Here is a 15,098-nt window from a genome sequence, read left to right as displayed (position 1 = left end):
GCTTGCTGTACAAATGCAAAAACTGCTTTGGGATTCATTTCATGTCTATAGTGAAAATCTGATCTGACTTTCCACAGCTAGATTGTATATGCTGGCCTTATTTCCTGAAGAGCTATTTATCCAAATAGCCTTCATAGTGTACAGACTGGGTTCACAATTTATTCACAATATTTATTTCACTTTTGAAGAGTAAGTTTCAAACAATGAGAATACAGCAATGTACAAGGAACTAAACAGAGGGTTAGGTGCAAGTAAAGTAGACAAGTACAGTAAGTACATTTTAGTTGCAGATTTTTGTGGTTGGGCTGAAAATGTTCCAACAATAAAAACTGTTCGGTTTGTATTATTTAACCTGGCTAGATTATACTTCACTGTGTTTCCTTCCCCTGCTTAGTCAGTGTGGAAATGAAATTCCACTAAATTTGATAAGTTGCCTTTTGACCTGATACTGATTTAAGCTTCTAGAAGCTCATACCAGCATGAGGTCACTGACAGGCAAAGTCAGTGAGTCTAAAAATGGTGCAGAAAAAAAGAGATTAAGCTTTACTTGGGTTCAGATTATTTAAACAAACAGACAAGAATTTAGGGAAAACAAAATTGTGTTTCTCATCTGATTGGTCAAATCACTTTATTATGTGATACAATTTACATCGCTGGCATGCACTGTCAAATAAGGTGTCCTTTGCAATGAGCAAAAGTCTTTAGAAGTGAAAAGTCTTCTATAAAGATAACACAGTCTCTTGCTACTAGGGAGAAATGCAGTGTAAATAGATATTTGGTTGTGTTAAAGCACGCCAAAATGAAAACAAACTATGAACAAGAGTTGTGAACATCATCATCTACCATAACTAAGGAAACTAATTTTCAGTTATATTGTGTATTCAAATGCTCTGCACGTTAACAGAGACACCTCTGAGGGTGAGCACAAAGCCAATGATTTAAAATATCAAGCGAAAATTGTCCTCACATTTACTGAGCAGATCTGTGCATTCAAAAGCAAATGTATGAAATACTTGCATTAATATATTCAGAACTCACACACAGCAGTCACAACTATTTTATAGAAAGATGCTTTGCTAATGGAGGAACCGGGTGAAGGACAGAAAGTGGAAAATGCTGTGGGGTCCTTCTAAAGCTCTGATGCACTAATATTTCATTTACTGGTCTGGGCCTGCTGCTTTCTTTGAAATCACTACATGATCTCAATCTGGATTTAGCCTGATTTCCTTCCAAACAAGGCTATGTGATCTGTCTGCATGCCTGCCCTCATGTCTGCCCTCCCATTAATAACTTCCAAACTGTTTATTGGTTCCATTTCTCTGCAGCAGAGGAACAGATCTCACAGACAATCCATTGCCCACAGACTTTGTAAAGATAGACGGTGTCGGGGAGGCCAGATCCACTTACCAGTGTTGTTATCGAGGGAAATGCTGCACTGGGAAGTCATTCCATATTAGATATGGGAGAATCCACATGGGAAAGAGAGCTAGGAAATCCTCAGCAGGAGGAAAAAAAGAAATCTGGAGTAGGTCATGTTAAACACCCACATTAATCTATGATATGATACAAAGCTACATGAAACTCAGTGTCAGGGATTCTCATGCTCACAGAAGTACTCAGAGATTAATTCCTGCTTGTGAAGAGAATGAAGTTATAGGGCTGCACATTTTTTGTTCTAGGGGAGTTGACAGAAAGTCAGTGATCCTGTCTGAAACTCTTCACTTCCATGTTTGTTGCCTATTTGGGGTGGGGAATTAGGGCTTCATCCTAGAGAATGTTTTCCTGTAATGCCATGTGATCACAGCATTCAAGTCTTTCCAAGATCACTTGGTATCATAACTTTTTTTGCAATATCAACATTTAAAAACATTTTGGCAATTATTAATTGCATGTACCTTAAAATTAAGCACACATTTGCTTCTGCATGACCTCAGAATTCACACCATTACATGCAATGGGAATGTAAAAGTTAGGTGTCCAATTCTTAGAATTAAAATCATAGTGTTGGGTAAAAATGTGCTTAAATGCAAACTCATTAATCTGTTTTTCTTTCTAATGATGTAAAGGAAACAGTTAAAAGCAGAAACCCGAACTTGACCTTCAAAGAGGAACTTGTTTTGCTCTGGTAATATGGACCACAGCTTGGCAAAATATGTAAGAGGCATGCACTTTTCAGAATGTAGGCCTTCTGTGAAATGCATATGCATTGGTATTTACTGAATATCTAAGGCCTTGATGACCTTGAACTGTAGATTTCACTGAATTTCAATTTGATTTATGATTTAACTGAAATTAGGTGAGGATTTTGCATGTACTTCCAGGGCAATAGGGTTAGATGTGAGGATAAGCCCTCAAGGCTAAGGGGACTTCCACAGTCCCACTGGTGGAATTCCCAATTGTGATAAAAGGGGACATAAAGGGACTCTGCAGAGAGACACCTATTTTTGCCTGTGTGGCAGGAAAATTTACTCTGATTATATGCATATATAACTCTGAGGTGCAAAGCTCATTTTCAGGCATATCATGGCAGCCCTGTTCATGTAATTTTTCTAAATCACTTTTTTTTTTTTGGAAATTCATATTGTGAAATTAATCTGTAAAGTGCTATAGCATAAGATCCTATTCTAAAGGTTTACCACTCTCTCATCTTCATTTCCTGATTGGTCAGAAGGATCAGTTGAATTTTAGGGGAGACTTCTGTTTGGCTACAGAATTTCTGCCAACTTAAACTCATTAAGGCTTTATTTTTTCCTGTAATTATTTGCTTTTAGGGGAAGTTCCACCTCAACTGAACTTGGATTTCATTTTCCTTTCTCCTTCATACTGATTGGATTTTATAATTGCTCTAAGTGAAAATTCTTTGCAGATGGGAATATTTTGTACTATATTTTTTCTTGCTGTATATATGTTTTAGTTTTTTCTAATCAAATCCCTTCACTCACAGTGACAGCCTTACTGAAACTAGGGAGAGTTAATAGTGCTGCTGCAGTAATTTCAACTGACTGTGCTTGACAGATCCTTCAAGATTTCCCCAGACAGCACTTCATGAAACTCGGGGTGTTCATTTAATGCTTTAACAACATCTAAACTACCGAGGAAGCCTGGAATACATACATCTTTAGCCACATATTTCTACTGTTTAAATAAGCTGCAAATGCAAGGTATGTCTCACCAGCAAAAATTACTCAGCATCCCTTCAGGTCCATCAGCATCACTTAGGTATAACCAACCACCCAAATAATTGCTCCTAGACTCACACCCTGCACCACGTATCAGGAACCCTCTGCCACATACCAACATCTAGAGCAGGAACTGTCCTTGCTAAACAACTTATCTATGTCTTCCCAACTGAGGATACAACTCAAAAGCTTTCTAAACATTGAGCTACCTTAGAAACACAAACTACTGCCCAGCCAGTTGGATTACCAGGCACTGGAGCAGTAAATGCTCAGCAAATAGTGCATTTCACAGAGAAATAAAGGCTGTTCAGCCTCTGACTTGTTTGATAGTTTATTACAAAGATAACTTGCAATCCAGTTTAAATACACTCCTCATCTCTTTTGTTGTTCAAGTATCATGGTATTGATCTCTCTTAACAATGCCTCTCTCCCTGGTGTTTTCACATTAATTACAAGATGTAAAACTTCATTGGAACTGTCTTGAAATCTATCTGAAATGATTGACTGTGTATGATTTCCTGTATCTACATATTGTGGTGATTCAGGTACCATTGCCACAGATGTGTTTTAACTGTTGCCATAGTAAGAATATTCATGGATTTACTTTCTTAGCTCATTATAGAAATGCGGTAAAAAACCATATGGCAAATAAGCCAGTGCTTCAAAGTCTTCCACTTCCATTAGAACTTTTGCAAATCTGACTATATTTAGTAACTTAGAACTCATGCCTAACATACTCAGAAAACCTGCAAGATCCTGTAAAATACTTCTTGGTTTTAAAATGCCCTTATTTTACTGTTTTTTTCACATTAGCTTAACTGCAAGCATTTTTGCTGTCGCTTTCTACATCCTTGCTACATTTTTGCATCGAGTACATGGATTGCCCCACTTTCATCTCCCCCCTCACCCCAAGAAATGCATATTTTTGCCTTTTGACAAACAGAACAATCTTAGGTGTAAAACTGAGTCTATTCTAGAGGCTGCTAGCACTGCAGTCATGTGAAAACTGTGCTCCATTCAATTTTGTCTCTTCATTTTTTTACTTCAGAGATCACCAGGCCAGCAAGAAACTTTCCTTCTCCAACTCCTATCTTAGGGCTTGCTGAGCTGGAGGAAGGGAAAATGCCCCAGGCCCTTCAGCTGCTCATGTTGGACGCCTCCATCCCCTTGGCTGTGGATTGTAGTTTGAATCAGCTGTTGACAAGCAATAGTCAGACCTGGAATCCATGGACATTATATCGGGATCCGTTGTGGAGCGCTGAGTGCAGTAGGGATACTGCAGCTTAGGGCCAGCCTGGGGGGCACTTGGGGCAGACAGGGAGCTTTTTTGGGGTGACAGAACCCCTGATTGCTTCCCTCCCAGTGAGGCTACGCTACCACTCGGGGCTGGGGGCTCATAAGAAACTTTAAGTTTCCATTCATCTGGTGGCTCAGGAAGTGTTTTCCTGCGAGCAGCCAACACCACGTTAGCAGCAACGGATTCCTGCATGCTTTGGGGGCCAAAAGCTTCATCCACTAGGCCAAGGGGAGATCTGGCTGCTGCTTCCCAGGGAGTCAGTCTCTTGCCAGGCTTGTCAGCTGCTGTGTCTGGCTTGCTGAAGTAGTCAGGGGCAGGCTGAAATACAAGAGGAGAAGTAGGAGACATGGCTCGAGGGATGAATGAAGAAGGTCTCCCAGGAAGCGATAGTGAGCGGCCAGTGCTCCTTCCCTAGGAAGACAAAATACCAAATACAGTTATTAAGCAGCAAGAAAGGAAGCTCCTTCTCTTCACTTCCAAACTGGAACAAAAGACACCAAAGGCATGTGACATCCTGGCAGTCCCTTTTTATGTCTATGGGTATCTTTTAGAACTTTAATTTACTGGAAAAGCAAGAGGCAGAGAAAGAAACAGGAACAAAGACACAGCAAATTGAATTTTTGAGGAAAGCAAGCAGACCAAAGAGAGACTTTTACTGAAAAAGTACAGTGGCATTAGCAACTGTGCAGCTTTCCCACTACTTAGCTGGTGTACCTTGCTCTGCAAAGACCATTCTTAATGCAGAAGGGAGTCATGTTGTGACAGTTCTGTGTGTGTTTACAAGATTCTTTCTAACATTAGGCACAGCCTAATTTATTTGATAACAGGCTCTGTCTAGGACATATGTCCAAGAACATATCTTTGGCAACCTCCTTTTAAGAAAGGCTTTTCTTACTCAAAAATTATTAGACTGATCCCAGTTTTCTCTTTTTGGGGCACAAAAGTGAGCACAAGCAATTAAAGGCGTTAATGCAATCATTCACTTAATACCCTTACATGACGCTACTTTTGGCTTCTTTAAAAGGCAATGCCCTCGGAATTTCAGTACATTCCGACCCACTTATAGGAGCAATCCATTCATTTTTGATAAATCCTAATCTTCTTAGTAATGCAGCACTTTGAAACAGAAACTGTGTTTGTGAGAAGGTTCTGCTGCAGCAGCCATTTGGCAGTGCACGAAGCAGGTACAGCCTGTCCCAAGCCAGACCTGCTCTCTGTGACACACAAATTACCTTGTTCTTACAGTTTCTACAAATGTGATTCTTAAACTCACTGATTCACACTCATTGATTCATGTCCTCAGGCTTAAATTACTTTAATTCTGAAATCTGCTCTGAAATTCCTGGCTCTTTTTGCCAGAGACTTTGCTAGAATTTACTCTGAACAACATTGCCCTGTGTTCCTTTTCCTAATGAGCTTCCCAAACTTAAATCACTTTAAGCATGAACTAGAGAGCAGCCAACCAGGTGTGTGATCGTTCAAGATATAGCTGACCTAGCAAAGATTCACATAGAAATGTCACATTTTAAATTTTTCTGCCACAGGACTTTGCTGCACTTAAGAAACTTGAACAACCACCGCTTCAGGTTTTAAATCATGTTGTAATATCAGCCTTTTGTATGAGAGATGGAAACTGAAGAAGAGACTTCAGATTTCATAGTTTTCACTCAGTTGGGTCATATTTACCCTGAATATCTTTTAAAAAGTGTAGTGACACTCAGAGGTTATGTCATGAGAGTTTTGACAAGTTTCACAACTGATGCTTTATGACAGGACTGTCCTGTCATCTCTTAGCTATGATCAGCTATTTCCAGTTTGCATCTTCAGAGAGAAAACTCCCCAACATTATTAATCCCACCCACACACCCCCCTATGTTAGAAAGTAATCAGATAACCCAAACCACAAGAAATTAGGTGGTTAATAAGAATATAAAGCAATTAAGAAGATAAGGTCATAGAGAGGGATGAAGTAGTTGATCAAACAGGCCCACCTCATTAGTTTACTGGGTTAGCTCCTCTCAGGAGGGTTCTATAGCACAAAAGTTCCCCTTTTTCAATGGAAATATCTGTTCAAAGCCCTGTGAGTACTTTGTAGGATTTCAGAGATGCAGAGAGAAATGATACTGTTTAAACAAGTGTTGGATAAAATATCTGTCTTTTCAAGACCTTTAGATGAAGATACTGTTGAGTCTGTCCTGTTCAGAGAAAAACTCCAGAGCTCATCAAGTTATGGAAATATCATTTTGGTGTAACCATAAGTTATAAAGCAGGAACTAATTTTCTTTGACAGAGTTTAATCAGAGAATGATGAGTTATTAAGTGTGTTTTACTACTTTTTTATCAAAATGAATCATTCTATTGTATTATTTATGTAGAAGTCCTGGTCTGGTCTTCCATTTCCCACTTGATAGCTTGTCTTTAGAAAAAAAGGTCTGAGGACTCATATTTAGACTAAAGACTTTAGGCTGGGTTTTAACTTTGAAATTCAAAAATGCAAAAATGCAAAACTGTTTCCTCTAGCTTTTGTAAAGTAAGGATAGTCTCTGCTTCCTTGAAGTAAGGACTGAACAGTGTGTGGGTTTAACTAATATTTATCTTCTTGGATGCTGAGAGGACCAAACCTGTGAGGGTAAACAGCATTCCAGATGTTTTACCTGGAAGAAGGCTGAAGTACATAGGAGGAACCTTGTCAATTCCATAAGGGCCTGAAGGAATTTGAGGAAGTAGATCCCCACTAACTGACTAACTAACTAACTAACTAACTAACTAACTAACTAACTAACTAACTAACTAACTAACTAACTAACTAACTAACACACTACTTTGGTGTTCAGCCCCTTCAAGCTAACAAATTCTGGAATTAAGGCAACTTCAAATCACTAGAATTCATCATTCATCTACTGGACAGCAGCAGCCAGACATGCTAATACCTTCTAATATTTCCCCTTTTTATATTTAAATTCTGGAGATACATCTGTTGACAAGCATGTACCAGAAACAATGCACAAACCCCAGACACAATGGAAAACATGAAGTGTAACTAGAGAATAATTATTCTCCCTTCTTTCTCCCTTAAGCCATAAGAAAATCATAAAAAGAGGGATAGAGATTTTCCGTTCTTCACCTCAGAAATCAAGGAAGGAGAGAAAAGTGAAATGCTCCCAGAATTATTACTTTATCACCTTTTGTATTCCTATAACCTTGTGGTAAAACAGTTATTAGAATTATGCAGCAAGACAAACTAGAACCCTCTACACTGATTAATTTATTCTTTAACCTTTTTCTACAATAGTTATTGAAGGGACAATGTAAAGAAGAGCTAGGGCCATTTAGAGCTGTCCTTTGCAATCAAAGAATCTTGTCAGCTGCTGAGTGCCTTGGGTGTCTGTGCAAACAGATTAAACTGTTTAGGTTAGTTTTAGATTAACACTGATTTTGACAATGGAAACTAGTTATAAACTGCTCACTGAAGCAAACATTCATGACACTGCAAGAATCTCTGATATTTATAAGACGTGTTAATATAAATTAAAATTGATATACTATTATTTCCAAAAGTAACTATTTCCATGTATAAGCAAATGAATGTAAAAGCAGTACTTAGGTGTGTGCATGTATAGATCTGGTTAATGTAAGATGGATATGTGTGACTATCTGCCTTTGATTTATTAATATCTTTACTTCTAGTCTGGAAAAATGGGTTATTTGGAACTTACAGCTATTTCAATTTTCTTCTTAATTATAAAAAGCTGCAAGACAAAAAGAACAGTACTTAGGTTCATAAAACAGTGCAAATTTTAAAGGCAGGAGTCAGAAAGGTCTTTTTCCTTTTCCAGGCTAAATAAGAATGTGTAATACTACTTAGTGAAATGATTTCCCAGCAGCTGTTTTTGTGTCTTAGGTGGCACATCTCAGTAAGAGAAAACTCTGTGTGTGTATGTGTGTGTGTGTGTTTACAAACCACAACTGCTTTTTTACCAGTCAAGGACACAAAAGTGGGTTGGACTCTGAATAGTCCAGTGAAACTCTCTCCACATAAACTCCTCGCTAATGAAGTCACTTGAAAAAGTTGGACCTTCGTGTCTAAGTCATTAAAGCAATTTTATTTTTGTCTTTCCATTATGGTCCTGGTCCTTAATCCCATATCAAAGCACATTAAAATCTGAGTTAACAATAGTGCCTGGATGCTGTTTACACAGAAAGGGGACAAAGGAAGAGGAAGCAGATAAAACAGTTGTTTTATCTCAAAAAGTGACTCTGTCTTTATAAAAAGCCCAGAGTGATGCATTTCTCCTTTGGCCTTCTATGGGCTTGCAATGGCCTCTCCAGTTAGAGACCAAACCACTGAGAAAATGCTAGGATAAAATAAATAATACTGAATTTTTATGCCTTTCAATTCTTTTCTTATTTCCGTTTTTTTAACATGAAAGAAGCACTTCAGCTTTTTTAATTGAGCTGAGTATGGAAGGGAGACATATTGTTAATAATATTAAAGGACTTTTTTGTCCCAAATAATTTATTATTTAAACTTTATGTAATGAAAAAATAATTTCTCTCAGAAATGCTGCCAGCTCTGCAGTAAATGCTACAGCTATTTTACAATTCAACTAACAAAAGTTTTGAAATAAAATGGGAAAATAATTTTTATTTGAAACTCTCAAAATATTTTACAGTAGACTAAAATGGGAATGAAGAAATTTGGCTAATGGCTGGGGAGGGAGGAAATCTCACCTGTCTAAGAACTAAAACCTTGTCAGTGGCTGTACTGAGGCCAGGAATAGATTAGAATCAGGCCTGATCCTGTCTTCCTCAAAGCTGTCTTGTCAGGGCTTGATTCTGAAAATTTATAGGGAATTTTAGGACTGGAATCTAATTTATTCTAAATTCAGATTGTTTCTAAATGTGGTGTTATTTCAGGTGAGAAGAATCTTGTTTTCATAATTTGTATACAAACTAAGGAAGCAGTTACTGTCAGCCACCTCATATAAGATTTGTGACAAAATTTGTGAAAAATTTTGCCTTTGAAAATAAAGTCCTTTTTAGTTGTCAATTAATGGTAGAAGAGGAAAGTAAATTATTAGAATTAGACTTTCACTTCTGCAAAATGCCTGTGTGCTTAAAAACCAAAAGACTGTTGCTAACTTGTCTTTTAACTTAATAAATTAGTTAGCTCGTTTTGGACCTGTGCAAATGAAAGAAAACCAGCTTTTCATTATCATTTAATCTTTATCCATCTGCAGTTCTCTAAATACAGTACATTTATGCCTACAGAAAGCAAATGTCTGAAACTTTTGGCCATAGGCACCTTAGATTTCCTTGGAATAAACAGTTTATTTCTTGTAATGAAGAATATTTGCTGCCACCTTCTGGATTTTACATTGCACAGCTACCAGTGCAAACTTGGCCCTATTCTCTGACCTTTCTACCTTGAGATGTGGTACCAGTGCCTGCTTTAGAACTGGTTTGACACAAATCTTTGTCTGAAGTGTCCCATATTTCAGTGTAAATGTCCCTGTGTGTGAATATTCACGCTGAGAGCTTTATGCAGGCTCAACAGGGGCACAGCCTGTTCCAGCCCCATATCCTGTGAGTTTTATTCACTCATTCCTACAAGTATCTGCTGGTTCAACCCCCCTGTTACAGTGTGCTCCATGATAGAATTCCAGGGTTTATTTTGGCCCTTAAAAAGTTGCCTTGAAGCAGTGCTAGGGAAGTTGGAAAGTCAGCTGTTCCAAAGCTCTGAAATGAAAGCACCACTGCCCAGTGCTGACGCATTTTGATTAAATTCGGGATTTCTGCCCCACCAGTGCCATTTCAGAGATTCATTTAGGAAATATTAGGGTTCTCTAACACAGGAGTATATTGCATAAAAAGGTGGTTTTGTGGGTTGGAACTCATAGCTGCTCACTGAGGGCTCCCTTTCTGGAATTCCACCTGGAGTCTGCCAGCTGTTAGCGCTCACAGAGGGATGTTAAGGATCACATTGACAGAGTAACTGCTGCATGTGCTGCTGGGCTCTGGAGATGCCTTGAAGTGCCTTGAACTGGACACCCAGGGCCACAGAGTGCCCTGGTGTCAGTGCTGCTCAACCTGTGCATTATTTATTCATTTGTAGAATGCAACAGTGCAAAGATGAACCCTGGCTTCTGAATGATTTGGGTGCTAACAGCAAAAATCTATAAGAAAATAATTCAGAATGAAGGGCACCCTTTGAAGAGTGTGCATTGAGTAAGGAATGGTGCTGAGCATGGAATGATGTCAAAACAAAGCAGCAAAGAGCTGTTTGTCAGATGGGAATCCTTGCAATGATTGCAGATCATTGGCCACACAAACCAAGGAGATTGGATTAAGCTGACACAGGCAACAAGAATTCCAAGTGCCTCGCTTTGCAATCCAAACAGCAGTGTTTAATATTGCTTTTCTCATAATTCTATATACACAGTGTCAGGTGCTTGCATCAGTTCTACTTCAGTACTCCAGGAAGAAAACCAAGTGTACCCGGATCCCAGATATTTTGCTTTTGTTTGCAGTATAGAGCCATGTGCCAACAACAACCTGCATAGAGGGGTTGTGAGAAGTAGCATTCTCACAAATCAAAGCCAAAAATCACTAGCAGTTATTTATGGGTTTTGGGGAAAAAAGAATCCTTCTTTTAAAAAACTGAAAATATTTGTCCATAGGTTTATACTGTATGGCAACTTTTACTTATAATATAAATGTGCTGAATTCTTTGCTTCTCAATCAGTTAAAGCTCACACTGAAACTGAATGTTGTGCTCCATGTCACCCTTTGTAATCCAATGTGCTCCCGTGATTGGAAATGTATTTAACTTCTGTAATGTTCCTCCTTGTCTTCTGTTTGTTGTATGTTTCTTAAAACCATTACAATCTGCTGTTTCAGATCTAGATGGAAACATCAAGAGAAACACTCCATCTGTTCAACAGTCCAGTCTTGACACCTATTTAGAAATGACCTGGTTATTTTCATAGCATCTTATCTTTGAATTGCCTGGAGTTATGAGGGGAGCCTCTGGTTTAAGATTTCTGTCTTTAAAATGTACAAAAGAATGAAGGATTCTTGTATGAAAATGCTGGTTTTACATTAATTCCCCACAAAGGAAGCCTTCATCCAGATAGTTGTAAATTCAGGAAGTCATTTCTCTCATAGCTGAGTTTTCTCAGCCTAAGGGAGTGTGCAGTTATTATATTAACCCAGATGTTTGTGCAGGTTTCACATGCACTGCAATTAAAAAGTTTGTCAAGATCATTACAATGAGGAATAGGTTTTTCCTTTAAATGCTGTACAGGATAACTGGAGACTTGATCAGCACACAAAGCAAAAGTCTTTCCCTGCCTTACTTAAGGAAGCAAATATTAAACCCATGGGATTACTGTCATATGGTTTGTCTTAGCTCATACAGGAAGAGTTCAAGTGTGCATCTGTAGAGATCATTTCAACATAGAGTTTCAGGATTTTTTCTACTTTTTAAATCATTTGATGAAAACCTGAAGGCCTTCCTTTAGTAAGCAACCAGCCTGAAAACCACTTCTCAAAAATAACTCTTGAGTGATCCCAACTTCTCCTTTATGTAATGGCATGCAAAAGTAATGTCTACTGTAAAGTAAGACCAGTTGTTGTACTGGGTACTGTGAAGTTGTGATGGGGGCACCAAGACTGCCATGAAATTACCAGGCTCACATATTTTCCCAAAAGATCTACCAGCAGTGAGTTCATTCAGAGCTTGTGAATCCACAGGGTTTTGAAGATCTTGTCAAGTTTCTTCATCATACAGTGTTTCCATTCCAAGCTGAGCAGAGCCATTATAAATACCATTATGCCAAGCTGTGTAATTAAGATTTGCACTTGCTGTGCCAAACCACCAAAGCAACCAGTGCAATCCCAGCTGTTTGACTTCAGGTACAGAAAGTTGCATCATTTAAAAAGGCAAGACTGGAAGAGGGAACCTTTCTAGAACCAAAGGGTTTGGAATTTTAAAGCTAGCAAATCTGGAAAAGGATCCTGGAAAAAAGAGAGGAGAAACATTTTGCACAGTGTTAGTTGTTGTCATTTCCCTGCTGCTCCCCTGCTTCACAGTGTACAGAGCATTCCCCAGTCCAGAACAGCTGGAGCAGCACACCAGGGTCAGGCTGGTCCTTTGCTGAGCTCTCCTCCTGGAAACTTGATAAGCAATGCTCCTCCCAGATCCCATCATCTGGTGTGAAGTTCTCTTTAAAACTACTTGTCATCTTTTCTCAGAGTTCAACAAAAAAAAATCAGGAAATGTCTGGAAATAGTCAGCTGTCTCTATATGCAGAACAAATGAGCCCCTCTTGCTGTTCTTTTACCTTCATTATTTCAAAATCCTCTGACAGGTACTTTATCTTGTGTAGTCACTCTTTTTTTATGGAGTTTTGTCCCCCCAGCTTGCCTTCCTCTAATCCCAGTACTATTTTCTCAAAATTTCTGCTCTGCCACTTAGCACTATTTTTCTATCTGAACCACACACAAACTCCACAGTTCCTATGTTTTTTTTTTGGAGCCTGCTGGTACCTCAACCTCTTATTTTTGTTTCTTCCTTAGGAGAAGAAAGCAAAAGAATGAGGCTTGCTTGTAAGAGTTTACGTCATAAATGTTGGTAATGTTTACGTCATAAATGTTCCTACAGGAAAAATTCATTGAAATCTCTTTCTGGTTATTTCATAATATATTATTTTTTCTCAAACAGGGACATGGTAAGAGTGGTTCCTCTAAAGAAGGGAGGAGGAGTTAAGCAGTTCTTGAGAAGAAGAGTTCTTCTTTAGTTCTTTAGTTCTAGTCGAAGAACTAAATTTTGTCTTTCATTTTTGCAGCAGAAATTTTAACTTTTTTCTGAAAGCCACTCATCTCCAAAATAAAACTTTCCAATTCAGGTACGTAGCAGGATGTTTATAACTTAATCATAAATTGAAGATATATTAACCCTTGATTGAGGTAGCTGTTTTTATGGAAAGGCTGTCTAGAATGTGAGTTCAAAACTGGTCTATTATAATACGTCCATCTGTGTTAATTAAATGTGTTAAAATAATCATAAAACACGTAAATTCCTCCTTTAATGTAAACATACTGGAAGTATTGTTATTGGACATGGCTTAAAATTCACTGTTAAATATGCTTCCATAGCAAAGATGACAATTGCATCTTGGCAGGCTGGCCATATTATATAAAATAATTCTAATAGCTTTTTCAGAAAACCATCTACAAAAGCTCACTGCCCTTTCCAAATGAAATTTCAGATGGCTCCTCTACACAAGTAATTCATTTTCTTGACATTTCAGCTACATTTGACTTTAGCTTTTCATCTAGACCCATGATAATGAGCCGCTCAGCTTTCCTCTAAATATCTGCTTCACGAGAGATTACATCTTGGATAAACCTGTAGGCAGAGCAGTCTTTTGAAATAGTAATAAGAATTAAAGACTTACCTGATTAGTAAAAAGAGTCTTGAAGCCAAGCTGGATGCAAGTCCCATGTGTGTAGGATGATGTGTATATAAGAAATTGAATTCAGAGCTGGGCTTTGAATGAGATTTTTGAAAGATCCAAACTGAGTAATGAGCACTAATGTCATTCGGACTTTTGTTTTTAACTCTTACTGGTGCTTTAAAAATCCTTCTGTCATTGTTCTAGGCCATATAAAATACTTGTATTTGAATGCAAATGTGATCAAAATTCAGCTTTTCAGCATAGACGCACTTTCGAAGCTCCTGTGTCTTGGAGCCACAGGCATCAATACCAACACTTGTGGAGGAAGGACAAAGCTGCTATAAATCTCCTCCTTAGGGAAATATTCTTTTGGTGGTGGAGTGAACAAGTACAGAAGTATGGTTATAATTTACAGATGTGCTCTACAGGAGGAGACTAAGCAAAAACATGGAAGGCAATATGAGACTGATTGGACTGCTGTGTCTCTTCATAGCATTACTTACCTTTGGCAGTGGATCTTTATTCCACGTATATCCTGGTGTCTTAAAGTCTACCTAAAATAGTGTGTGCTACTCCAGATTGATCTTGGAAAGAGGGGAAGAAAGGAGGGAGCAAAGGGAAGAGGAAAGAGGTGGGGAAGGGGAGGGAGGAGCTTTTGTATTGACAGACTAGCATAGGAAATAGACTTCCCCCCAAAATAAACTGTCAGTCTGTACATGGAAGTGAAACAAAAAAAAAGCAGCCAAACCAAAGAAAAAAGCCACAAACAGGCAGAGAGGAAAGGGACAAGTTTAATGATAGAAGAAAAGTACAGGTATTGACAGTGGAAACCAGGTAGAAGGGAGATCTCCAAAGGACTAAAATATTGCTACTTTCTATTTCCAGGTAAATGCAGTATAACTATTTCTTGAGTTTTCCAATTTTTTCCCCCTCTGAATATCCTATAATTTTTCTGAATTTTAAGAGGGAAATGGGCCCCTTGGTCATTTTCTTCTAATGCAGTCATTATCCCAATCTAAAATTTAAAGAGGAGAGTAGAATTTTGGAGGTCCAAAATTCATAAGAGTGTTTTTTATTGGTTTGGTTAGAGTTTGAATTCAGCCTGCTTTCTGCATGTGCAACCAAACTGTGCATTCTTCTCATCTTTGATTGCAGTTTGAG

The 15,098-nt window shown here is 38.3% G+C and overlaps 1 protein-coding gene across 1 annotated transcript in view; it reads right to left on the bottom strand.

The window, feature by feature from the left end:
* Nucleotides 1–611: 611 nt before the first annotated feature.
* Nucleotides 612–15,098, bottom strand: part of SYNPO2 (synaptopodin 2) — a 79,001-nt gene continuing 64,514 nt past the window's right edge. The window contains exon 5 of the mRNA XM_071452304.1: nucleotides 612–4,887. Within this exon, the coding sequence (XP_071308405.1) occupies nucleotides 4,324–4,887 (564 nt within the window). The 3' untranslated portion in view covers nucleotides 612–4,323. The remainder of the gene's footprint in view (nucleotides 4,888–15,098) is intronic.

Source organism: Agelaius tricolor, unplaced genomic scaffold, assembly GCF_023055355.1.
Source record: "Agelaius tricolor isolate 1412-34295 unplaced genomic scaffold, bAgeTri1.0.p SCAF_34, whole genome shotgun sequence".
NCBI classification, from domain to species: domain Eukaryota; kingdom Metazoa; phylum Chordata; class Aves; order Passeriformes; family Icteridae; genus Agelaius; species Agelaius tricolor.
The sequence above is the reverse complement of the archived record's forward strand: the minus strand, read 5'-3'. Positions and strand labels throughout refer to the sequence as shown.